The sequence below is a fragment of the Helianthus annuus genome, chromosome 4, assembly GCF_002127325.2.
Source record: "Helianthus annuus cultivar XRQ/B chromosome 4, HanXRQr2.0-SUNRISE, whole genome shotgun sequence".
Taxonomy (NCBI): domain Eukaryota; kingdom Viridiplantae; phylum Streptophyta; class Magnoliopsida; order Asterales; family Asteraceae; genus Helianthus; species Helianthus annuus.
Genome location: NC_035436.2, coordinates 52552647 through 52578691, shown reverse-complemented (window position 1 = coordinate 52578691; position 26045 = coordinate 52552647). Strand labels below are relative to the sequence as shown.

Sequence of the window (26045 nt, the reverse complement as noted above, 5' to 3'; positions counted from 1 at the left end):
TATCACTCGGGCCTTAGAAATCACCCTAATTTGAGCTATGGGAATACAAACAATCAGCTCAATCCGGATTTCAAGGAAACAATCAATCTGGTGGTCAAAGGAATTTTAATCAGAACCGATTCGAAGGTAATTTTCAAGGTGGCTACCAAAACAATCAAAGAGGACCAACTGGACCTTCTAACATTTCTGGGGATAGTGACGTGGTGGAGATGTTGAAGGCGATTCAACTTGATTTGCAAAATCGTACTCAAAAGGATGAGGTGCGAGACAAGGCCATACAAGCATTGACTACAGATGGGCCAACTTGCAACCGAGATGAAGGAGCTGAAGCAGAGTAGCAGGAAGTTAACGAGTGATACAACAACAAACCCCGCTCATCAAAAGAAAGGCAGCTCAGTTGGCCAGGTAAGTACTTTACGTAGTGGCAAAATTTATAAAAATGTCGACACTCCACCACAGCTTGTTGATGGTGTGGTGGAGGATTTAGGTGAAGAGGGTGAGAGTGATGATGAATCGGAACCTAACATTGTTAAAATTGATGGTAACAATACCCGTGCTACAACTTCTAAGCCAATCAAGGCTAAGGAAGGGGAACCGATTTTACCTCCCTTTCCCGAAGCCTTGAAGGATCTGGGTAATATAAAGATAATCAATAAAAAGGGACCTCAACCGGAGGAAATCTGGGAGGTATTTAAACAAGTGAAAATCAATTTACCCTTAATCGACGCCATTAAACAGGTTCTGGCCTATGCTAAATGCCTTAAGGAATTGTGCACTCAAAAACGGCAGCACAAAGTCCCTGAAAAAGTTGATCTAACTGATAGAGTTAGTGCTGTTTTGAATGGAGTCCTTCCACCTAAGCTACGAAATCCCGGGACGCCTTTAATTTCAATTCAAGTTGGTGATTTTAAAATGAGTCGGGCATTGTTGGACCTCGGAGCTAGCATGAGTATCCTTCCGGGAAGCTTGTACAACCAATACATTTTTGGTCCACTGCGTCATGCTGACACAACTGTTGTGTTGGCAGATTTGACCCCTAAGATTCCTCAAGGGATAGTTTGCGACGTGATAGTTAAGGTGGAAGAATTCTATTTTCCAGTTGACTTCTTGGTGCTTGACTATGTTTCTTCTGATCAAGTCTATCAGCCAAACGTTATCTTGGGCCGACCTTTCTTAGCCACTGCGCATGCTCAGATCGACTGTCGCACCCGTACTGTCGACATGGCATTTGGCAATAGAACGGTCCGATTAAATATGTTTTCAAACGTTTCTGACATGTTTTCTAGTGATGAATGTTTCATGGCAGATATCATAAATGGATGTCATCCTCATGTAGAGGATGAAATGTTCGAGTTTTGTTTGCTTTGTGACAAGATAGAAGAAAATCACATGTGTGATTTGGAAGAAGAAGTTCAGAAATTAGAAGCACAGGTGGTGCAAGAGAGAAGGCCCGCATGGTCCCATCATGTGGAGAGCCAACCTACTGAGATTTCATCTGGTTTGAAACCGTCCCTAATCTGCCCACCGAAGGTAGAATTGAAGGAGCTGCCTGCGCATTTGAAGTATGCGTTTTTAGGAGAGGATCAGACTCTCCCGGTTATTATTACAGCTAATTTGGAGAAAGAACATGAGGAAGCACTACTGAAGGTGCTAAAGACCCATCGAGCAGCGATCGGGTGGACTCTCACCGATTTGAAAGTATAAGCCCCTCTATTTGTATGCATAAAATTATTACTGATGCAGATGGAAAGCCTTCACGGGATACCCAGAGGAGGCTTAACCCAAACATGCGAGAGGTGGTAAAGAAATAGGTAATCAAGTGGTTGGACCATGGGATCATATATCCCATTTCAGATAGTGCATGGGTGAGTCCAACCCAAACGGTGCCGAAGAAAACAGGGATTCAGATTGTCAAGGGCGATAATGGTGAGCAGATAGCCACTCGGCAGGTAACCGGGTGGCGGGTTTGTATTGACTACCGGAAACTAAATGCCACTGTCACACCCCCAAAATACCATATACGGAATCACCGCGGGGCGTGTGACGTACCAGGATCCAAGCCACCAATCATGTTGAACTCATAACAATTATTCCTAATATAACTTTCATTTATTATAGATAGAAGTGTTACAAAACAAAATTTTTCGTTCAGCGGAAGCATAATACATTAATTAAGAAATTCATAAACCAAGTGTGTGAAAGACATTAGATTCAGCTCGCGTTTCCATGTATCTCGACCCATGACCACTCCAGCCTCCCAGATAGCAAGTTCCAACAATATGCACCTAAAGGCCTGCAAGGCATGTAACAACGAGTCAACAACAAAGTTGAGCGAGTTCACGGTTGGTGTTCATTTGTAAGTTGTTTCAAAAATCATGAGTTCATTTGTAAACCATAAGTTAACCAGTTTCCCTGTTGCCCAAACATATCCATAACCAGTGGGGGCTTCCCCATGTGAACCACTAGACCGTTACCATATCGACAACTGACGAAAGTAAGTTGTGCCCTAAGTCAATGTCTATCATCATAGACTGAGTGCCCAGATCCATTAGTACACGCCCGTCCTACCGGCACGGTGTGAGGCTTGTCAACCCTAATAGCGCTATTAACTAATGACCCGTTCGCCATTGGCCCAGCGATTAAGTCGATATAAAAATGAGGGACTCCATGATAGAGTTTTGTCTAGTAAGTTTAAGGTTGTTGTCCTACCCAAGGAGGACGAACGTACGTATTCTACCCAAGGAGAACACGCAGGATTAATATTGGCATCCTACCGATGGAGGATGGCGGTACATATCCTACCTAAGGAGAATATGTAGGTTCCGTTTTTAATTCTTTAACACATTCCCAACCACCGGGAATCCCATGCCTTAGAAAGTGTGTGAACTCACCTTAGATTGCTCCGTAAGACTAATTACTTGTTCTATCGTTGGACACCCCAAACCCTAGTATGGTTCCAATGATAGTCAGTTTCATTTACATAGAATTCACTTATTCATTGTATACACTCCACAAGTTGTAAACAAGTATGGTACACATTGTCACACAGGTTATGACGCATATTCGGGTCACATGTATTTTCCATATTACCAATTCATTTATCATACACCACACATTAACAGTTCCCTACTAAATCAAAGAATCACACATTGTTAGTGCATGCATCTGTCGACTTCATCTTGTATCGAGTCTTGTACTAGATAGGTTAGATCAGGGCACGTAGATCGAGAAAACAAGAGGTTTATGTGTTTTTAATAGAGATTTCGCTTGAAAGTGGATATTCCGCTTGAATGTGTCTTGTAACATTTCAAGCGGAATCAGCTAGGTTGATATTCCGCTTGAAGTGATTTCAAGCGGAATCAGGTTACTATATATAGGAGATGTTAGGTTAGAGCTAAATCAGTTGTTGGGTGTGAGATTTTGGATACCGAGGTGCTGCCAGTTTATCCAGTGATTGTACAAACTGTTAAATCAATCAAACAAGTGTTTTAAGTGAAAATTTTGTTGTTTCAACCTTTGTTTCTTAGTTTCTGCCTCTGAAACAAAGTAAAACTCCTCTGAATGACTCGTTCGGTCATCTACACGATCCTACAAGTGGTATCAGAGCTCAGGAGGAGCAGTTCTGCAGAGATTAGCTGGATTTGATTGCATTTTCTATCGTCTACACCTTCTTTCTTCATCAGAACAAAATTTAACGGTCCAAATCGGCTAAATTTTTCACAGTCTGTGTAAAAGTGTATTTTAACAAAGCCTAGAAAGAATCAGTTTAAAATTCGACTTAAAAATGGGTGAAATGGACATTCGAAGTGATTTCGCTTGAACGGACAAATTTCTGTGTCTGCTTGAATTTAGTGGTTTCGCTCCATAATATAGTGATTCCGCTCCAAATTTGAGATTCCGCTTCAAAGTTTTCACTGATTCCGCTCGAAGCTGCCAAATTTAAGATTCCGCTTCAACGTTGTATTGATTCCGCTTCAAGCTGCCAGTTTAGAGATTCCGCTTAAATTTTTCTGGTGATTCCGTTCCAAAGTGTTATTTGGTTATTTCGCTAGAAAAGAAAATTTGTTATTCCGCTTGAACTGCTGATTGGTTATTCCGCTTGAACTTGAGTGTTTTTGAAAAACGTGCTATTGAAACATGGATAACGATTTCTACAACGCGTTTGCTACTCCGTCTACTCCGGCTGTCATTGCTCAAAACATGAATTTGGAAAACAAAACGGGAACTACTCAAAAACCCCTGAAGCTAATGAGCATCGAGGAGTATTACGGATGGAAAGATAGGTTCGAAAATTGGGTACAAGCTAATCATCTCAGATCATGGGAGTGTATTTTGAAGAGATATATTCTACCTCGTACTGATTTGTAGGTTGTCAAAGAACTCTCGGAGTTCAATGACAAAGAACGAGAAATGTATAGAGCTGAAAAAATGATGATCAGCTATAACACCTCGAAATTTTGTGTCCAATAAGGTATTGACACGTGTCTTGAGTTTACACGTGGCGTATAATATTAATAAAGGACTAATGTTGACAAACCTTGAAAGTATGTAAATTCGAGGGTTATAAATGTCAATTAAGGGTAAGTATACTGTATAGTAACCCTAAACGATGCTCGTACCTTCGAACGAATAAATCATGGATCGTACGGAAGCGAAACGCGGAAGAAAGTGAGGGATTACAAACTGCAAGGGTTAACTGTGTCATCATGTGTAATTATACCTCTGAGTGACCCTTTGACATACTCGAAGCTTTGTAAACAGTCAAATACGCTCACTAGAATGAACTATATATATACCGCGAAGTTCCGTTTTAAAACAAGGAAGTTATGATCAAATTCGTGAGCGAGGGGTTAAAAGCGTCAACAATATAAATTAAAGCTTTTCGGATAATAATCGAACTAACCGGGAGCTTAACTGTACGAATAAAAGACCCGAGGCCTTAATTGTAATTAACCGAGGGCCAAATCGCAAAGTTACCCCTTCAAACCCGAAAGGTCAGGTTATTAATTACCAAAGATTTTATTAATCATTTCAAAAGATTTAAAAAGATTTAAAAACCAACCCTTACGGACCGTAAAGGTCCTGCCTTACGGACCGTAAGGGGGTGAATGATTAAATTAGATCCGCCACTGGCTTACGGACCGCAAGGCCCAAGCCATACGGTCCGTAAGCGATGCCCATCGACAGAAAGTTGGCTGTTGGCTGTTTAAAGCGGTAAAACAATTAAGAATGGGTTTCCCAGAGGTATGGGCGTCCCCTACTCGACCCATAGCACCTTAGGACACCTGCCATTCATCCATATCATTTGTGGTATGTGTTGTAATGATCTAGAGGCAAGTTGTGTACTATAAATAGACCCATTGTATGCATAAGTTCATTACACTTCAAAACACATCCTCTTGATCATTTCTGAAGCTCCCAAGTCTTCTTCTAGCATTCCAAATCGTGCTCAAGCTTCTGTAAGTTGTTTAGAACATTTATGGTTTAGTTTTGCTTAGTAAAATAGCTAAAATCAAACCGTCGTAACTACGGTTTGACTTCGAGAGTAGTCTACAATGGCTCAGTCATATCTTGAATCAAAAGTAGTTATGTGTTGGTATTTATGTGGGTAACAAACCTCTAAAAGGGTTCCCCCTGATCACCACGCTAACTAGTTCAAATATCGAGTCAAACGTATGCTTAAAAAGTCAACAGAAAGTCGTTTTGCGATTTTGTACATAATCTGTAATGTATATGCTATGAAACCTGTTTGAACACTCATAAAACATGATATTAAGTGTATTAACTTGTCTAAGCTCGTTTGATTCGGCCATTTGCCATATTGACCCGGTTCGGAGCCGAAAGTCGCAAAAGTTTGACTTTTGCTTTGACTTCAGTTTTGACCCGTTTTAATACAATGTAGATATGCCTTAGGACTCTCTTAGGACCAGGTCACGTGATGGTATCACCCTATGTGGCCGGTTCGTTGTTTGTCCGAGTCTTTTACGCAATTCCGTTAATTACTTAAAAGTTGACCGTAACGCCCTTTTTAAAATAAAACGAGTATTTCGGACACGTGAAGGGACCATAACCTTGCTTACTAAATTCTAAGCATGTCCCTAAAGTTTCACGCCAATCCGAGGTTTAGAATGGGAGTTATGCTAAATAGCGCATTTATAAGAAACTTTTGTAATAAACGGCGCAATTAGCATAACGCCTACCTAAACCAAGATTCGTCCCTAAAACTTTTACTCACTGTAGTTAAATAATATTTTGGGATTTTTAAAGATTTTTAATTAATTTTAACCTGCTCATAACCTGCGGTTATGGCTACGGTTCGGTAAATACCGAATATGCCCTTTTCGGCCAAAACTTGAGTTCTACAAGGTCTTTTGACCCGATTCCAGTTGCTACTGATTTTAAATAATAAATAAGATATTTTAGACTTATTAAACTGATCGGGAACCTCAGGTTTCCTGTAGAACTCAGAAATCCCTTTAAAAGTCTTTAAAATGACCGGAAAACCCCTACGGGGCGTATAATGAACTAAAAACTCGTTACGGGCATTATGGAAGGTATCCTACTGATACCACAACCTCTTTAAAGTATATTGGCTTAGGAAAACAGTGTAGGACTCTTACGGTTACCCGTTACACCTATTGCGCGCACGGTTCGGCTTATGTAACTAGTTTACATAAATTAGCCGATACGGGTCAAACCATGTCATTTTGACCCCAAAATCCAGAGTGTGAATATTAAACCCATATAAAACAAGTCTCCGAACTTGTTGGGTCAGAATGACATTCCATTCTCGGTTTTCGCCTTTCACGCGATTAAACCGTATCTATCCCTCGAAACTAACCGGTCTAGGCTACGGCTAATATAAAGACCCGTTAAGATTCTAATAGGTTATTTTAAAACCTTCATTCCAGAATAGGAGCCCCAGTAAAAGATATCTGTGATTTAACTGATTAAGGACAATACTTGCAAAGGTAAATACTTTTAACTTATTTCCCTTATACGGGCGGTATATAAAATACCGCTTGATTGAGCATCAAATCTTCCATCGCTTAGGTGGTTAATTGAATAATTTGATCGGCTCATTTAAACAGTCTTGTTACTTAAAAGCCTTTGGGGGGTTAATGACCATGTCCCGGATATCCTTGGCATCATTTTACGAAATGGCCACAACCTCGACACCCGGGTGTAGGCGTACACCCGGTATGATGTCTATACTATTAAAAGACGTAGCCGATGGTTTACCCACCTCGGTTTTACGCAATGTGGTGTGTCTATTGATCTTTAACCCGGACAGGATCCGGGCTACTGAACGCATAGAAGGAACATGTAATTCGTTCACAAGATTATAATTTTAAATAATTTTCCCAAGTTATAAAAGAATTTGTGCCTCGTGCATTCAAATCAATTTTTATAAACATTTTTCAAAAGTGTCGGTTGAATGTATTTACCAGTGTAAACTGACGTATTTTCCCAAAAAGATTAAGTGCAGGTACTACACGTAATCGGCTGGCATTAGCTCCTTAGCATCTTAAGAAGTCTCGCAAGCTTGATGTCTTATCTGTTGAACAACATTTTTATTTATTTTGATCCCTCCTGTGGATACTATTCAACTACTTGTGATACATTTGATATTACAGTACATGGTTGAATTATATTTATCTTTATGCTTCCGCTGTGCATTTATATATTGTGGTTTGACTATATTGTTGCCAACGACGTCACGATAATCCCCCACCGGGCCCACCGGTGATACACGTGGAAATCGGGGTGTGACAGGTTGGTATCAGAGCCAACATTGAGTGAATTAAACACTATCCTAACGTGTTTAATCTCAATGACACAATTGCACATACTTGAGTCTAGACATGAACATAAGACAAACTGGAATCATTTTTTTTTCAGTTAAATCTTTTCCTTTTATTATGGTATTTAAAGTTTTAAAAAGCAGGAAATATGCCGCCAATGATATTCCGAGGAAGAGGAAGGGGAAGAAGAGGCAGAGGAGAGATCGTTACTCATCACGATCACGAAGCCGGACCTTCAAATACGCGAGCTCCTTCGACCACAAGGAGTGAAGAACCGCAAAGGCGAAGAGACCTTTATGAACCTGCGAGGCATTCCACCTCGCATAGCTCGACGCCATCATACCGGCACTCATTCGGGCCAAATTCCGAAAATGATCCCAACAACCCGCAACCCTCCTTCATACCTCTACAGCGTTCGGTATCACACCGAAATTTTGACGACCCTACTCCATACTTCAGAGGTCAGTTAATCCAGCTGACTACATCCAGGAACCTTCAGGCTTTGTTCCGTTAGGACCACAAGACCACTTCTCCGAAGATCATATGGACGAGGATACTGATCCGACAAAACCTGCTCGTGGTACGCCCACGCATCCAATAGAAATCTCTGATGGGTCATCCTTTCATGGTGCACCCTATCAGGGACCAGATAGCTTCATGGCGTTGTTTAATCAACACGAGTGGTACCACACGCCACAGACATCACAACAGCCGCAACATCCGCGAGATCCCTCCGAGGATCCACATTTCGTGGCAGTTACGCCACCACCTCCGCCACCGGTACAGCCAGTAATGCCTGATCGGCCAAGGCGTAGGAGGACAAATGCTCGTATGTCCACACGAGGAGGGAAATTTCACTTCAGCACCCCTCGACACTCTAGTAGTAGCCACTACCCGCCACTACAAGAAGAAGGACCTTCAAGTCCTGTACAGGAGGCGAACTCCGCACCAGCTGCACCAACTTCGCCACCATTTGGGTATGACCACCCAATACCTGCGTACACGGGTCCAACGGCTTACAACCCGTTCGAACCATCATCATAAGCACATTACAACTACAACTATGAGCGCGACCCATATGTGGTAGCGGCTAGGTATAATGCACGCTATCCCGACGGAGCTCATGGGAACATGGGAGTACCGGACTACTCAGCTCATGGGTATCCAGCACCTCCCAGACCTCCAGTTCCGCAACAGGCGCCACAACCACGTTTCTCTCCTCCCGAACAGGAAGAAATACTCCACCGTTTGAGCCGTGTGGAGAGAGAATTCGAGGAAGAACGTAAGAGCCACCGAGGATTCCTCAAGGGCTTAGCAAACCTACTGAAGGGCAAGAAGAAGAAACGTGACCATTAGTCCTTATGTATGTTCTAATGTAATGTTTATTTTAAATAAGTCCCTGCGTGGACGTTTATCGTATTTCAGTCCCTACGTGGACTTATCTTTTAGTCCCTGCGTGGACATCTATCTTATATTAGTCCCTGCGTGGACCTGCCTTTTATTAAACCTCTATGTAGGTATGTACTGTTCAAAAGTCCCATTTAGGGCGGTGTGTAATCGTATTAAAATTATGGAATGTTATATTATGAATTTCATTTTATTACTATATTTGAAATAAGTCAAAACCATTCCTTTAATTTGATCTGCCTAAATAAAGAATCTTCAGAGTGAAACCTAGCCAGGTGTCTTTTAAGATCCGGCCAAGATGGTAAGACCTAATTAAAAGATTCAAATCCTCTGTTAACCTCTGTAAGCATGTTAGCAATCATGGCAGATGTAATTCGTTAAAATTACACACGCCATTCTTATACAAGAATCCTTAAAGGATTCCAAAGCCCAAATTAATGATATAATATATCATGGCTTAAATCATCAATAAAGATGATCACTTGTTAAAACATCCATAAGCGATGTAGTGCCTACGGGCCATACATATTGTCATAATAAGGCAAAGGACAGTGGTGGTTTAGGACTCCCTGTCAGAAGGAGTAAAAGGACTACGGTTCAAACCTTCATACCTTGATTCTCTGTAATCTCGGCTAATATTATAATAACGTCCTCGTGACTAGGCTTTTATGCCGCTAGAAATATTAATTGTGATTAGGATAAGTGTGTTCAAATCCTAAATATAAAGTGAGTAACAAATTAACCGGATATGGTCTTCGTCACCATGGTTAATGAATTACCATAGAAGACAATTCAATGATAAACTCCTAAATAAAATTTTCATTATCTTCTGCAGCAGATACAAGCTACTATGGCAAATCCTAATGGAGGAAGTAGTCATACAAATGAAGATGATTATGATAATGCCCAAATAAATTTAACGGGCGCTCAACTCAAGGCTCTTGTCGACAACGCTGTGCAAGCAGCTCTAGATCGACAATATACAGAATCTCGAAGCAGAACAGTTTCCAAACCACCATCGAAGCCAAAGACACACTCAAAAACCCACAGCAAGCCACTATCCAAACCCAAGAAGGACGACGATAACCACTCGTCCAAACCCAAAAAGGACGACGACAATCACTCGTCGAATGAAAATAGTGTTCGTCGTGAAAGGGAGTATACCGATGCTTCCCGTGCCAAGGGCTGCACATACAAGTACTTCGTATCTTGTAAACCCCGAGACTTTACGGGGGAAAAGGGTGCCGTCGAATGTATGACATGGTTGGATGAGATGGACACAGTGGTGGACATCAGTGGCTGCGCTGAAAGGGATGTAGTGAAGTTTGTGTCGCAGTCGTTTAAGGGCGAGGCCCTAGCTTGGTGGAGGGCACTGGTTCAGGCCTCGGGAAAAGCTGTGCTTTACAGCATGACGTGGGAGGAATTCGTTTCTCTCATTAAGGAAAATTACTGCCCTCAGCATGAGGTGGAGAAGATAGAGTCCGATTTTGTGTCATTGGTGATGACAAATCTGGACTGCCAGGCCTACTTGACGAGCTTCAATACGATGTCTCGCTTGGTTCCTTATCTAGTCACCCCGGAACCAAGGAGGATTGCTCGTTTTATCGGGGGGTTAGAACCCGCGATAAAGGCTAGTGTGAAGGCCTCTCGGCCAACGACCTTCAGGTCTGTGACTGACCTCTATTTGTCCCTCACGACGGACGCGGTCCGACTGAGATCGCAGAGGAACAAAGAGGCCGAAAAGAGGAAGCGTGAGGATGATACCTCGCGAAGGTCGGGAAAGAAGCACCGTGGGAACGGTGATGGCAAGAGAGGAACAGAGGCGAGAAAAGAAGGACAACAAACCGGAGAGAAGCCTAAGTGCAAGAACTGCCAAAAATTCCACTTTGGGAAGTGCAGGTTTGGGCCGAACTCACAGTCCCAGTCAAAGACGCATACTTGTGGACTGTGCAAGTCCAAAGACCACAAGACTGTGGACTGTAAGAAGATTAAAGACGCTACCTGCTACAACTGTAGTGAGAAGGGGCACATCAAGACTGAAGAAACCAGAAAGAATAACGCTAGAGTCTTCAAAATGGATGTGAAGGAAGCGTTGCAGGACGACAACGTGATAACAGGTACTTTTCTCGTGAATAATATATTTGCAAAAGTACTTTTCGATTCAGGCGCTGACAAATCCTTCGTAGACCAAAAATTTTGCAAACTGTTGAACATGCCTATCAAAACCCTAAATGTGAAATACGAAGTAAAGCTAGCAGACGGCACTGTAGAAACCGTCTCCACTATATTAGAGGGATGTATGATATCCATTAAGAACCATTCTTTTCCTCTATCTCTATTTCCCTTTAATCTAGCTGGTTTTGACATCGTTCTGGGCATGGACTGGTTATCGCACAACCAGGCCCAGATCGTCTGCAATAAGAAACAAATCGTGCTAAAGACCCCGACTGATGAATCGCTCACCATTCGAGGGGATACGCAGTATGGATTGCCCGAGAACGTAACTATGCTCAAAGCTTCAAGATGCTTAAAAAGAGGCTGTGTCATCTACATGGCACAAGTGATTATCGAAGAGCCCAAACAAAGGATAGATGACATTCCTGTCATTTCGGAGTATCCAGAAGTTTTCCCGAAGATCTACCTGGATTGCCACCAGATAGGCAAGTGGAATTCAGAATAGATATCATCCCTGGAGCAGCTCCCATTGCTAGAGCACCCTACAGGCTAGCACCGACTGAAATGAAGGAATTGAGGAACCAGCTGGATGAACTATTAGCAAAAGGTTTCATCAAGCCTAGTTCGTCTCCCTGGGGAGCACTTGTCCTGTTTGTGAAGAAAAAGGACGGATCGATGTGTCTGTGCATCGATTATCGTGAACTTAATAAGGTCACGATAAAGAATAGATACCCATTGCCAAGGATCGACGATTTGTTTGATCAATTGCAAGGGGCTAGCTATTTCTCGAAGATCGACTTAAGGTCGGGCTACCATCAGCTGAAGGTCAGAGATGAAGACGTGCATAAAACAGCATTTAGGACTCGCTATGGTCACTACGAGTTCCTAGTGATGCCTTTTGGGCTCACAAATGCACCGGCTGCGTTCATGGATCTCATGAATCGCGTCTGTAAGCCGTACTTGGACAAATTTGTCATCGTATTCATCGACGACATTCTTATCTATTCAAGGAATAAAGCCGACCATGAGAAACACCTACGATGTATTCTCAAATTGCTGCATCGTGAGAAACTCTATGCCAAATTCTCTAAATGTGAATTCTGGCTATGAGAAGTCCAATTTCTTGGACATGTCGTAAGTGAGAGTGGTATCCAGGTGGATCCCGCTAAGGTAGAGGCAGTCATGAATTGGCAAGAGCCAAAGACGCCCACAGAGATCCGTAGTTTCCTGGGATTCGCAGGATACTACAGAAGATTTATTGAGAATTTCTCAAGGATTGCTGCGCCCTTAACTTCTCTAACCAAGAAGAAGGAAAAGTTTGTTTGGGGCCCTAAGCAGCAAGAATCCTTTGATATTTTGAAACAAAGGCTGAGCAACGCTCCTGTGTTGACGCTACCAGAAGGTACCGAAGAGTTCGTAGTTTACTGCGACGTGTCGCACACTGGCATGGGGTGTGTGCTCATGCAGAAAGGCAAGGTGATTGCCTATGCTTCAAGACAGTTGAAGGTGCACGAAAAGAATTACACCACCCATGACTTGGAGCTGGGTGCCGTTGTATTCGCACTAAAACTGTGGAGGCATTACCTATATGGAATCAAGTTTGTGATCTATTCAGATCACAAAAGCCTTCAACATTTGTTCAATCAGAAGGAGCTAAACATGAGGCAACGCCGTTGGATGGAGACCTTGAATGATTATGATTGTGAGATCAGGTACCATCCCGGCAAGGCGAATGTAGTCGCTGATGCCTTGAGCCGGAAAGAAAGGATGAAACCCATCCGAATCAATGCTAGGAGAATGGAAGTAAAGAATAACTTGATTGAAAAGATATTAGCTGCACAGCGAGAGGCTGTGTTGGAAGCTAATTATCATAAGGAAAAGTTAGGAGTAACTGAGGAGCAGTTAACTTTTCACTAGGATGGACTTTTGAGATTGAATGGGCGAATATGGGTTCCTATTTATGGAGGACTACGAGATGTTATCCTCCAGGAAGCCCATAGTTCCAAATATTCTGTCCATCCTGGAACAGACAAAATGTATCGGGATTTAAAGGCAAACTATTGGTGGATAGGCTTAAAAAATTCTGTAGCCGCCTATGTAGCGAAATGCTTGACTTGTGCGCAAGTCAAGGCCGAGCATCAAAAGCCATCTGGCTTGCTACAACAGCCTGAACTTCCTGAATGGAAATGGGAGTGTGTAACTATGGATTTTATCACCAAGTTACCAAAAACGAGCAAAGGAAACGACACAATATGGGTTATAGTCGATCGACTGACTAAGTCAGCTCATTTCTTACCCATCAAGGAGACTTATAGCTCCGATACATTGGCCCAATTATATGTTGATAAGATTGTCGCCTTACATGGTATACCTGTGTCTATTATCTCTGATCGAGATACTAGATACACGTCTCATTTCTGGAAGAGTTTCCAACAATCTTTGGGCACACGTTTGAACTTTAGTACGGCTTACCATCCCCAGACAGACGGCCAGAGTGAGCGTACTATTCAAACGTTAGAAGACATGCTGCGAGCATGTGCTATCGATTTAGGTGGTAGTTGGGATAAAAACCTACCCCTAATCGAATTCTCCTACAACAATAGCTACCATACCAGCATAAAGGCTGTGCCTTTCGAGGCATTATATGGTAGGAAGTGTAGATCGCCTGTTTGTTGGGCGGAAGTAGGAGAGGTCTAATTATCAGGACCAGAGATAGTTTTCGAGACAACGGACAAGATGTATAGATCCGGGAACGTCTCAAAGCTGCCCGTGATAGGCAAAAAAGTTACGCTGATTCGAAGCGTAAAGATTTTCACTTCGAGGTAGGTGAAAAAGTGCTATTAAAGGTATCGCCCTGGAAGGGGGTGATGCGTTTTGGTAAGAAGGGTAAACTGAGCCCGAGATACATAGGACCTTTTGAGGTTATCGAACGTGTCGGGTCGGTTGCCTATAAATTAAACTTACCAGAAGAGCTCAATGGAATTCACAAAGTGTTCCACATCTGCAATCTAAAGAACTGCTTCGCTGATGAATCATTGGTGATCCCACACACAGATGTGCATATAGATGAGAGCTTGAAGTTCGTGGAGAAGCCTTTGTCGATTGAAGACCGACAGGTGAAAAAGCTCCGAAGAAAACATGTGCCGATAGTTAAAGTTAAATGGGATGCCCAGAGAGGTCCCGAATTCACGTGGGAAGTTGAATCCACGATGAAAGAGAAATATCCCTATTTGTTTGAGTAAATCTCGGGTCGAGATTTATTTTAAGGGGGTGAGGATGTAACACCTCGAAATTTTGTGTCCAATAAGGTATTGACACGTGTCTTGAGTTTACACGTGGCGTATAATATTAATAAAGGACTAATGTTGACAAACCTTGAAAGTATGTAAATTCGAGGGTTATAAATGTCAATTAAGGGTAAGTATACTGTATAGTAACCCTAAACGATGCTCGTACCTTCGAACGAATAAATCATGGATCGTACGGAAGCGAAACGCGGAAGAAAGTGAGAGATTACAAACTACAGGGGTTAACTGTGTCAACATGTGTAATTATACCTCTGAGTGACCCTTTGACATACCCGAAGCTTTGTAAACAGTCAAATACGCTCACTAGAATGAACTATATATATACCGCGAAGTTCCGTTTTAAAACAAGGAAGTTATGATCAAATTCGTGAGCGAGGGGTTAAAAGCGTCAACAATATAAATTAAAGCTTTTCGGATAATAATCGAACTAACCGGGAGCTTAACTGTACGAATAAAAGACCCGAGGCCTTAATTGTAATTAACCGAGGGCCAAATCGCAAAGTTACCCCTTCAAACCCGAAAGGTCAGGTTATTAATTACCAAAGATTTAATTAATCATTTCAAAAGATTTAAAAAGATTTAAAAACCAACCCTTACGGACCGTAAAGGTCCTGCCTTACCGACCGTAAGGGGGTGAATGATTAAATTAGATCCGCCACTGGCTTACGGACCGCAAGGCCCAAGCCATACGGTCCGTAAGCGATGCCCAGCGACAGAAAGTTGGCTGTTGGCTGTTTAAAGCGGTAAAACAATTAAGAATGGGTTTCCCAGAGGTATGGGTGTCCCCTACTCGACCCATAGCACCTTAGGACACCTGCCATTCATCCATACTCATTTGTGGTATGTGTTGTAATGATCTAGAGGCAAGTTGTGTACTATAAATAGACCCATTGTATGCATAAGTTCATCACACTTCAAAACACATCCTCTTGATCATTTCTGAAGCTCCCAAGTCTTCTTATAGCATTCCAAATCGTGCTCAAGCTTCTGTAAGTTGTTTAGAACATTTATGGTTTAGTTTTGCTTAGTAAAATAGCTAAAAATCAAACCGTCGTAACTACGGTTTGACTTCGAGATTAGTCTACAATGGCTCAGTCATATCTCGAATCAAAAGTAGTTATGTGTTGGTATTTATGTGGGTAACAAACATCTAAAAGGGTTCCCCCTGATCACCACGCTAACTAGTTCAAATATCGAGTCAAACGTATGCTTAAAAAGTCAACGGAAAGCCGTTTTGCAATTTTGTACATAATCTGTAATGTATATGCTATGAAACCTGTTTGAACACTCATAAAACATGATATTAAGTGTATTAACTTGTCTAAGCTCGTTTGATTCGGCCATTTTCCATATTGACCCGGTTCGGAGCCGAAAGTCGCAAAAGTTTGACTTTTGCTTTGACTTCAGTTCTGACCCGTTTTAATACAATGTAGATATGCCTTAGGACTCTCTTAGGACCAGGTCACGTGATGGTATCACCCTCTGTGGCCGGTTCGTTGTTTGTCCGAGTCTTTTACGCAATTCCGTTAATTACTTAAAAGTTGACCGTAACGCCCTTTTTAAAATAAAACGAGTATTTCGGACACGTGAAGGGACCATAACCTTGCTTACTAAATTCTAAGCATGTCCCTAAAGTTTCACGCCAATCCGAGGTCTAGAATGGGAGTTATGCTAAATAGCGCATTTATAAGAAACTTTTGTAATAAACGGCGCAATTAGCATAACGCCTACCTAAACCAAGATTCGTCACCAAAACTTTTACTCACTGTAGTTAAATAATATTTTGGGATTTTTAAAGATTTTTAATTAGTTTTAACCTGCTCATAACCTGCGGTTATGGCTACGGTTCGGTAAATACCGAATATGCCCTTTTCGGCCAAAACTTGAGTTCTACAAGGTCTTTTGACCCGATTCCAGTTGCTACTGATTTTAAATAATAAATAAGATATTTTAGACTTATTAAACTGATCGGGAACCTCAGGTTTCCTGTAGAACTCAGAAATCCCTTTAAAAGTCTTTAAAATGACCGGAAAACCCCTACGGGGCGTATAATGAACTAAAAACTCGTTACGGGCATTATGGAAGGTATCCTACTGATACCACAACCTCTTTAAAGTATATTGGCTTAGGAAAACAGTGTAGGACTCTTACGGTTACCCGTTGCACCTATTGCGCGCACGGTTCGGCTTATGTAACTAGTTTACATAAATTAGCCGATACGGGTCAAACCATGTCATTTTGACCCCAAAATCCAGAGTGTGAATATTAAACCCATATAAAACAAGTCTCCGAACTTGTTGGGTTAGAATCACATTCCATTCTCGGTTTTCGCCTTTCACGCGATTAAACCGTATCTATCCCTCGAAACTAACCGGTCTAGGCTACGGCTAATATAAAGACCCGTTAAGATTCTAATAGGTTATTTTAAAACCTTCGTTCCAGAATAGGAGCCCCAGTAAAAGATATCTGTGATTTAACTGATTAAGGACAATACTTGCAAAGGTAAATACTTTTAACTTATTTTTCCTTATACGGGCTTGGGTTACGGTATATAAAATACCGCTTGATTGAGCATCAAATCTTCCATCGCTTAGGTGGTTAATTGAATAATTTGATCGGCTCATTTAAACAGTCTTGTTACTTAAAAGCCTTTGGGGGGTTAATGACCATGTCCCGGATATCCTTGGCATCATTTTACGAAATGGCCACAACCTCGACACCCGGGTGTAGGCGTACACCCGGTATGATGTCTATACTATTAAAAGATGTAGCCGATGGTTTACCCACCTCGGTTTTACGCAATGTGGTGTGTGTATTGATCTTTAACCCGGACAGGATCCGGGCTGCTGAACGCATAGAAGGAACATGTAATTCGTTCACAAGATTATAATTTTAAATAATTTTCCCAAGTTATAAAAGAATTTGTGCCTCGTGCATTCAAATCAATTTTTATAAACATTTTTCAAAAGTGTCGGTTGAATGTATTTACCAGTGTAAACTTACGTATTTTCCCAAAAAGATTAAGTGCAGGTACTACACGTAATCAGCTGGCTTTAGCTCCTTATCATCTTAAGAAGTCTCGCAAGCTTGATGTCTTATCTGTTGAACAACATTTTTATTTATTTTGATCCCTCCTGTGGATACTATTCAACTACTTGTGATACATTTGATATTACAGTACATGGTTGAATTATATTTATCTTTATGCTTCCACTGTCATTTATATATTGTGGTTTGACTATATTGTTGCCAACGACGTCACGATAATCCCCCACCGGGCCCACCGGTGATACACGTGGAAATCGGGGTGTGACATCAGCCTACTTCAGCAAGCGATCAAAGAAGACATCTTCATATTGCTTCAGCATGACAAAACCTCAAAATCAATTTGGGATGCTCTTAAAGTCAAGTTTGAGGGTAGTGAACACATGATTAAAAGCAAAAAGGCACTTCTCAAGAAGGAATTTGATTTGTTTAGTAGTCTACCAGGGGAAGATACAAAGAAGATAATTGAAAGATACTGTCACTTAGTTCGATCCATGTCAATGTTGAGCATAACAAGAGATCGGGAAGAGTGGGTAGACAAGTTAGCTGACGCCTTTGGGGTTTATGATGGGTTGACTATCTCTCAGTTTATCGAGAAGATTGAGGGCCAAGATTTGGAACAGCAAAAGATCGCGAGGATGAACAGTCCGAGTGGTCAACAAGACGTAAAGATGTATTACAAAGGCAGTGTTCCGGAGGTTGAAAGAAGTTCAAAGATTCAAACTGCTTTTAGTGCTGGAGATTCATCTGAAAAAGTTGAGCAAAGTTCAAACAAATGCAGTGGATTTTCTTCTTATCCGAGTGTGAATCCAAAGGATACTTCATCAAGTTTTCAGCATCAAAGCACAAAAACGGGAAATGGTTACGTGATCTTTCGCAACCTCCGGAACACTGCCTTTGTAATACATCTTTTCTGAGGAGGTTGCGAAAGATCACATGGCTTTACTTGGTTTTGTGTTGTTATCCTATGAAGGATTGGTAGCAGGGCGGATCGGGAATCCTATGCTTACTAAAGAGGATTACATTCAGATTGATGCCAAAGAGATGGAACTAATGGACATCAAATGGTGTCTAGCTAGTGTCCTTAGAAGAGCAAAAAAGTTCAAGCTGATTACTGGGAGAAATGACTTTCTTGATGCACATGTTTCTACTTTAGGTTTTGATAAATCTAAAGTTACTTGTTTTCGATGTAGGGAGAAAGGTCATTTCAAGAGGGAATGCAAGAACCGAGAGGCAAATGATGAAAAGAATCCATTCGGAAAAGATGACTACTACCAGAAAGCCATATATCAGCAAGTTGGTCAGCAACAACATCAGGAACCACAGGTGGCTCATGGTAGAAAGGTGATCGAGGATTCAAAGAGAGCATGTATGGTGGATTTTAACTGGAACAAATACATAGCACCCGAAAACAAAGTATGCTTAGTCAATCAGGATGATGAAAGGCTACCAGAAGGTTTTAGCTGGGATATGTTTACAGATGAGAAAGGAGATTTCAAAGCCTTCATTGCCAAGATCGTGAAAGAACCAGATATGTTCACTGAGTGGATGAAATCAATTGGTGAAACTGTGAAGATTGAAGAAGAAAAGTCTGTCTCATCTGATGAAAGCTCCCTAAGTTCAGTTGAAAGTTCAGAAAAAAGAAGTTGTTTTTGATCAAACATCATCCGATTCTAGTTCTTCGGATGATAATTCTGAAAAATCAATTGAGTTCGATCAATCACCAACAGATGGTAGTAGTGATGATGAGGAAGAAAAACATATTAATATTGCAAGATCTCATCTCTCTCCTGAAAGTTTTCATTTCTATTTTGCAGATCACTTGAAGAAAGTTAAGGAGAAACAAGCTACAAAAGAACAAATGAAAATGAAGTCTGAAAGTGGTGTTAAAATAGAAGAAATTGTTAAAATGAAGAAGTTGCTACTGAGAAGATTGCTGAAACAGATAAGGCAACTGAAGCAGAAAAGGTGATTGAGATAGAAAAAATCATCGAAGTAGAAAAGATTGTAGAAGGCATCAAGCCTTGCACAAAGTGTTTAGAACCTTGCAAGAAATGTGTAGCTAAAGATGAGAAGCTAGCTGAGTTTGAGAAGATGAAAGAGCAGTTGTTGTTTAATCTCAAATATGTAAAGGAATCTTATGACGTTTTGAACCGAACAGTAACGGGTCTTCAAAAGACAAACTCCGAAGGAGAAGATGCTTTGACGATAATGAATGCTGTGATGATGACAAAGCAGAAAGCTATCAACTTCTACATTGAAGAGAGTGCACAGTGGAAGCAAGAGTTGGAAACCGAGAAAATTGAGAATGAGAGAATCAGACGTTTATTACAAAGTTATTCTAGTTCTGATTATCTTATTGATCGAATTTATCCGACTGTTGCAGGTTTCGAAGTTTTTCATGACGATAAGCCAAAGAAGAAGGATACTGGTAAGAAACTGACTGTTAGCTATAACAAGTGTCCACCTCAGATCTGGGAAGGTTATTCTCCCAGAAAGCCAGACGAGGAGCAAGTCCAAAAAGCAGTCAATATAAAGTTAAAAACCGACACAACTGATGATTTACCAGAAAACATTGACGTCATTTTCACATCGTCTGACACTGATCATGAGTCTGAGTTAATCAAAAAGGTGGTTGATCAGGTGTTGGATACTGATGAGGAGTCTGAGTCAAAGTCTGAGTCTGGAGGTTCAAGTTCCTCAGTCAACAGTCAAAAACCGTCGGTTAAACGGTCTTACAATAAAGAATTTTTGTTATCAAAATCGAATTTGAATGATGAAACATTCGAAGTAGTTTATACTTTGAATGATTCGGAAAAATTATATTATAACAAAGAGTTTCCCATAAGTAGTGTAAAAACGGAAATGATTAACAAGACTTTCAAACTAATAGAAATTAATATCCCTGAATTGAAAGTTCTGAAAAGTTTTTAAAAAACAAAAAAAATATACTTCAAGGGTTCAACAACGTTTAAACAAGAAAAAGGGTTACAATTCTGGTTCTGGTTTTCAAAAGAAACCAAACCATAATGGTAGATTCAAAAAGAAAGGTTTAGGTTTTATTCCACCAGAAAATTATAAATATGAGAAAAATTCTAAAACAAAAACAGAATTCGTTTCAGGTGGAAGTGCAGAAGAGGAACAGAAGAAACCGTTCTGGAGACAATCAAACCAGGAGTTTCTTGCTGAGAAGAAAAGGATAGGAACGGGAGTGTTTCATCCAAAAGAAACTCGAACCTGTTACAAGTGCAATGAAGCTGGTCACATTGCATGGAATTGTCCGAAGATTACAAAGACAAAACAGGGAGTTTCTAAGAAACTTAAAGAAAAAGTTGTTGATGTGGAACCACTAACTGAGAAATTTAAAATTTTTGAAAATTCTACTTATGAAGTTGGTGAGTGTTCCAAGAAGAATTTTTACATAAGAAAAGCAAAAGATAACCAAGTGTGGGTTGTTAAGAAGGTTGATGAGAAAGTCGGTGATGAATCTGGCTCCACAAAGCCAGAAGAGCCACAGGTTGAGATGAAAAATGTGTTTTCAGTTGATAATGTTGAATTTCCATCTCTGAAGTTTGAAGATATGAAGCTTAAAGTTGGTAAAGTTGAGATCTCAAATTAATTCTTTACTGATCAGAAGGAATTTGGTATTGAGAAAGCATTCAATGGGAATGTTAAGAAAATTTTTGGAAAAATGCTTGATGGGAAGGTTAAAGGGGTTAAAGATTTTTACGCTACCAAGAAAGCAACATATAACCCTACTAACCAAGAGTTGAAATCATCCAAGGTTGGTCAGACTTGGGTGGAAATTTTATTCCCTTAAACGATCTGACTACGCCGGAGATCCCACGTTTGTAATCGTGGATCAGGAATCGGCATCATTCTTGTATGATTGTTTGTGTGAAGAAGTTTTAAAAAATTGTTTAAATTTTACAGGTAAAGGACTTTGCCAGAGCTTCCAGGTTGGTAAGTGCGAAGCAGGAATCGGCATCTTGATTGGTAAAATGGTTTGTGTAGATGATCTATTCCTACATGTGATTATTTGTTATAGATATTTTTACAGGTGGTAAGAGGTTAGATCTTACAAGTGATTTGTCAAGGTCATTAGTTTGAACTTGATGTAATCTTCATATATGTGCTTGTTTGAACTAGATGATGAACCATTCCCTCCAAGTGATAAAATCAATCAAACTCATTTTCCGGAAAAATCATTTTGATTAAAACAAACTTAAGTGTTTTGAAATCTTCATGAGAAAATGGTTTGTTGATAGGGGGAGTTCTGATTGTTTATGCCAAGAGAATGGCGAATTGATGCGATTCAATATCGGTTGTCACTTTCTTGTACAGTTTATTTTCAATTTTTCTTTAATGTGTTTGCATTTTAGGGGGAGTAGTAATTTTAGAAAATCCAAAAACATTAGAAAATTTGAAAAACCCAAAAACATTACAAAATCAAAAATGAGTTTTTGTTGTATAAAAGAGGAAATGATAGTACATCAGTGGACTGTCACAACATGCTAACGATATGAAATGTTTAAAGTGATAAACAGTCTCACTGTGGATGTGTCAGTAGGTTTTTACACATTTAGTAGATTGTAACGAGATATAAACCTAAATATTTCAATCTTACTTATTTTGTGGGTAACATTTCTTGGATATATGGGTAACCCCCGAAATCTTGTTTGAAAGATTTTCTACTTCTGACATACTAGGTCTTTGTATGTGATGATATCTGGGATATTATATTTGGACTTCTGCTGAACGAAAGTTCTGACCTAGTCCTTATATAATATCCTGCACTGCTTTGTTCCTTAAAGCTTACCCTCAGCATAAAAAATGATAAAACATTGAAAAATGTTAATCATGTGCTGTTGAAACAAAAGATCCCCAAATGGGACATACCTAAAGTCGAGCCGTCATCTCTTTGCTGAACGGAAGTTCTGACCTGAGCTCTCACGGTTTCACATTACCCGTTTACAGATATCATTAGTTTATAATCACCTGTAAGACTGAATATAGAAGTCTGGATACGGGAGTATATTCAAGTAGTGGGACACATGTGTAAGTTTAAGTACTTAAGACATTAACATCGTATCTCGAAACAATTGAAATTTGTGTGAAAATTTAAGTGGATCAGTATACTAACAATCTAGGTGAATTTTTTATAACTTACAATGTTCAAAGCTTAACGGTGTTGATGATTTGTCTCATATACTGATATGATCCTCTTACACAAACTCACAAAAAATATTGTTTGTAAATATTTCTTTTTTTTGTTTTTATCTGTGTTTACATGTGGTGTCAGTGTTTCTTATTAAAATCTAAAAAGATTTTTGTGTGTTTTAGCATTTCTTTTGAAAAATATAAAAAGATTTTCGACAACTGATGTTGGAAAGTTGATTTTCAAAATTCCAAGGGCTAAACATGATGTGCATAAAGTGAAGGGGAGTTTGTGTGTGTAAATAAATGTGTTAATCAAATCTACAAGTGGTTCATCAGTTTGATAGTTAAATCCGAGGGAGAGTCTGTGTTAGTGCATGAATGTTATTATCTGGAAATTTTACTTTGAGGTAGAGTGTGTGCAGGTGAATATTTGAGTCAGGTAATGATCCAGATCAGAACGAGAAAAGCCCGAAGACTGATCAAGACTGAAGATGCAAAGACTCGACACGTGAGACTCGTCAACATCTGAGGGGGAGTCTGTTAGTGCATGCATCTTTCGACTTCGTCTTGTATCGAGTCTTGTACTAGATAGGTTAGATCAGGGCACTTAGATCGAGAAAACAAGAGGTTTATGTGTTTTTAATAGAGATTTCGCTTGAAAGTGGATATTCCGCTTGTGTAGATCCCAAAACGAATCCGGATCACAGTGTTTGGTTGTTTTAACCCAAAACACCTATTGATTAGGTGTTTGAGCTATGAAAAGTTAAGAATGATCAAAGGTGAAGGTGAAGCTTATGGATTAATGAATACAACAAGTGTTGTATTGAATCCAAACAATAAGATAAATCAGTAAAACACCTTGGATATCAGATTTGAGCACAAGATCAACACTAGAATGTAACAACACCAACATTCATTCAAGAGCCAAAAGCTTGAGTTGGTTACAATGTGTGGGCTATATATAGTGTTCCTGATCAGCCAACAAATTTATAAATTTGCCGGAATCTTATCTACACTAGGTCAGGAACTTTACTTTTAGAGAATTACAAAATAAGCCCTTGTACATTCAAAATAGCTACAAACTATGACTAAACTAATCCAGCACAAGTATCAACGATCTCAAAAGTTCTAACAATATCCCCCCTAGATCGTTGCATACTTGTCTTTTCATTCTTCAGTTGTTACTGCTGGATTCTTTGTAGCTGGTCAGGCTCTATTGGTTTTTCTTTGCTTGTTATCATTTCAGATGGTGCCTCGGTCTCGGTTGGTGCATCCGGAGTTTATTGAGTAAATACGGTTTCACAAATAGGTTGATCCTCCATAGTGGCCTCAAATGTGGATGAGGCCGAAGGTGGTGATGTTGTGGTGGTTTCGGTTGTTGTAGCAGAAGATTTTTCTTTCTTGCGTTCATGTTTCTTCTTCTTCCTTGCTTCATTCTTCTTTTCATCAGCTTCTTTCCTCTTCTCAATCTTGTCTACCGGATCCAACATTTCCCTTTTCAACTTCCAGGCTCGCTCCACCACTCTCTGAAATAACGCTGCCTCCTCCATGTTTGCGTTACCAGCTCCCACGTTTATACGACTAGCGTTCAATATGGTTAGATCTGAGAGCCCAAACATAAAAACATCCATCGGATCCAGAATACGAATATCCACATTTTCATTGGATCTTATTACAGCTTCACCAGTCTTGCTGTCGTAAAACCATTTCTTAAAATCATTGAGGGCGACAGGAACTTCTTCAGGAAGCTTGATCCTTGTGACAACTTTGGCAGGATTGATCACCCACGTCCCTTTTCCCTTTCCAGTTACTGGATCAATGGTTGTTTTTGAAACTCTGCGTCTTGGACGCTGTGGAGCATGATTAGGGAAACCCTTGTTGCTTTCTTTGGCAATTATCCGCTCGAAATCCCTCCCGATTCCTCTTTCTTCTGGGTTTAATATGTCCAGACGAGTAAGTTCCCGCAGATCCGACCTGGGAAGTGTGAAAAGATCAAATCCGGTCTGGAAATACTGAATTACTCCACCACGTCTCTTTACCACAAACATTCCTCGAAGATTGTCGTACATCCAGCTGATGATCTTGTCAGTAGCTTCATTCTTTTCTACTGTTATTACTTGATAAAGGTCTGGGAGTCGTTCTCTCTCTTTCTTGAACCATTCAGGGTGTTCAGGAGAGAAAGTTTTTCCATTTTCTTGTTCGTAGAGAACTTCTTCTTCAAGACCCCATTCGAGGAATTTGGCCAGCATATCATCTCGATCCACTGCCTCTTCATCACTTTCATTTCCCTCAGTTACTTTTTCGACCGATTCCAAACGCTTTTTCTTAGCTTCAGCCTCCTTTTCCTTTCGAGCATTTTCTTCTTCCACGAACCCCTCAAAGTCGAAGATTTCTTCAAAAGAGAACATGGGTTTCACTTTCATTTGCTCACACATGTTTCTCATCATTCTATACATTTTCTCCAACCCCGCTTGCTGGAATCTGATGAACTTGGATTGCTTAGCCATGTAGGCATTCACTTCTTTGTTTTTCTTCCTTTGATCCTTGATCTTTTCCCTCAGAAAGTTCATGTCGTTTACTTGATTCTTCAGCAGGCAAATTTCTTTGGCAACTGAGGGACCAGTATCTTTGATCAGTTTGTCGTAAAGTTCTTGAAAGGGACGAACCCTTTGTGGAGGTACTGGAGGCTTTGAAACCCTCGTTGGCTTCACAGGAGACACTTTGGAGGGGCCCTTGCTGGCTGAGGCTTCATCGAGGTCAACAGTCATTGCATCTACGAAATCATTCAACGATTGAGCTTCCTCGGTTACAGTCTCTGGTCTTTCTTAGGCTGATATCTCTTTTCGCTTTAACTTCTTTTCTCTCTTCTCCTTTGCTTGCAAAGCGTGAATATCTTTCAAATCTCTAATATGCTGGCGGTGTTCTTCTGACTCGGCCGCCCTTATGCTTGCACCCATAAATCTTTCAGTGCTTTCCGGTGCCCTTTTCTTTTTGGGTGGTTCGTCTTCAGCCGCCTGCTTTTCTTTCCTTTTTCCTTTAGAGCGTTCTTCTTTTGCAGCTGCTTCGGCTTGAGCTTGAGCAGCTCGTTGTTGTTTTTCTCGAACAGCTTCCTTGTACTTTCTATAAGCTTCCTTTACTAGAGGCA

General features: G+C 40.5%; 1 protein-coding gene across 1 annotated transcript; it reads left to right on the top strand.

The window, feature by feature from the left end:
* Positions 1 to 294: 294 nt before the first annotated feature.
* LOC110933547 lies at positions 295 to 1704 on the top strand. The gene has a single exon (XM_022176765.1). It carries the CDS (start codon positions 295 to 297, stop codon positions 1702 to 1704), a length of 1410 nt encoding a protein of 469 aa, XP_022032457.1.
* The last annotated feature ends 24341 nt before the right edge of the window (positions 1705 to 26045 follow it).

What these genes read in the sequence shown, in the direction of transcription:
- LOC110933547 (XM_022176765.1), top strand. Translation starts at nt 295, where the DNA reads ATGGGCCAACTTGCAACCGAGATGAAGGAGCTGAAGCAGAGTAGCAGG.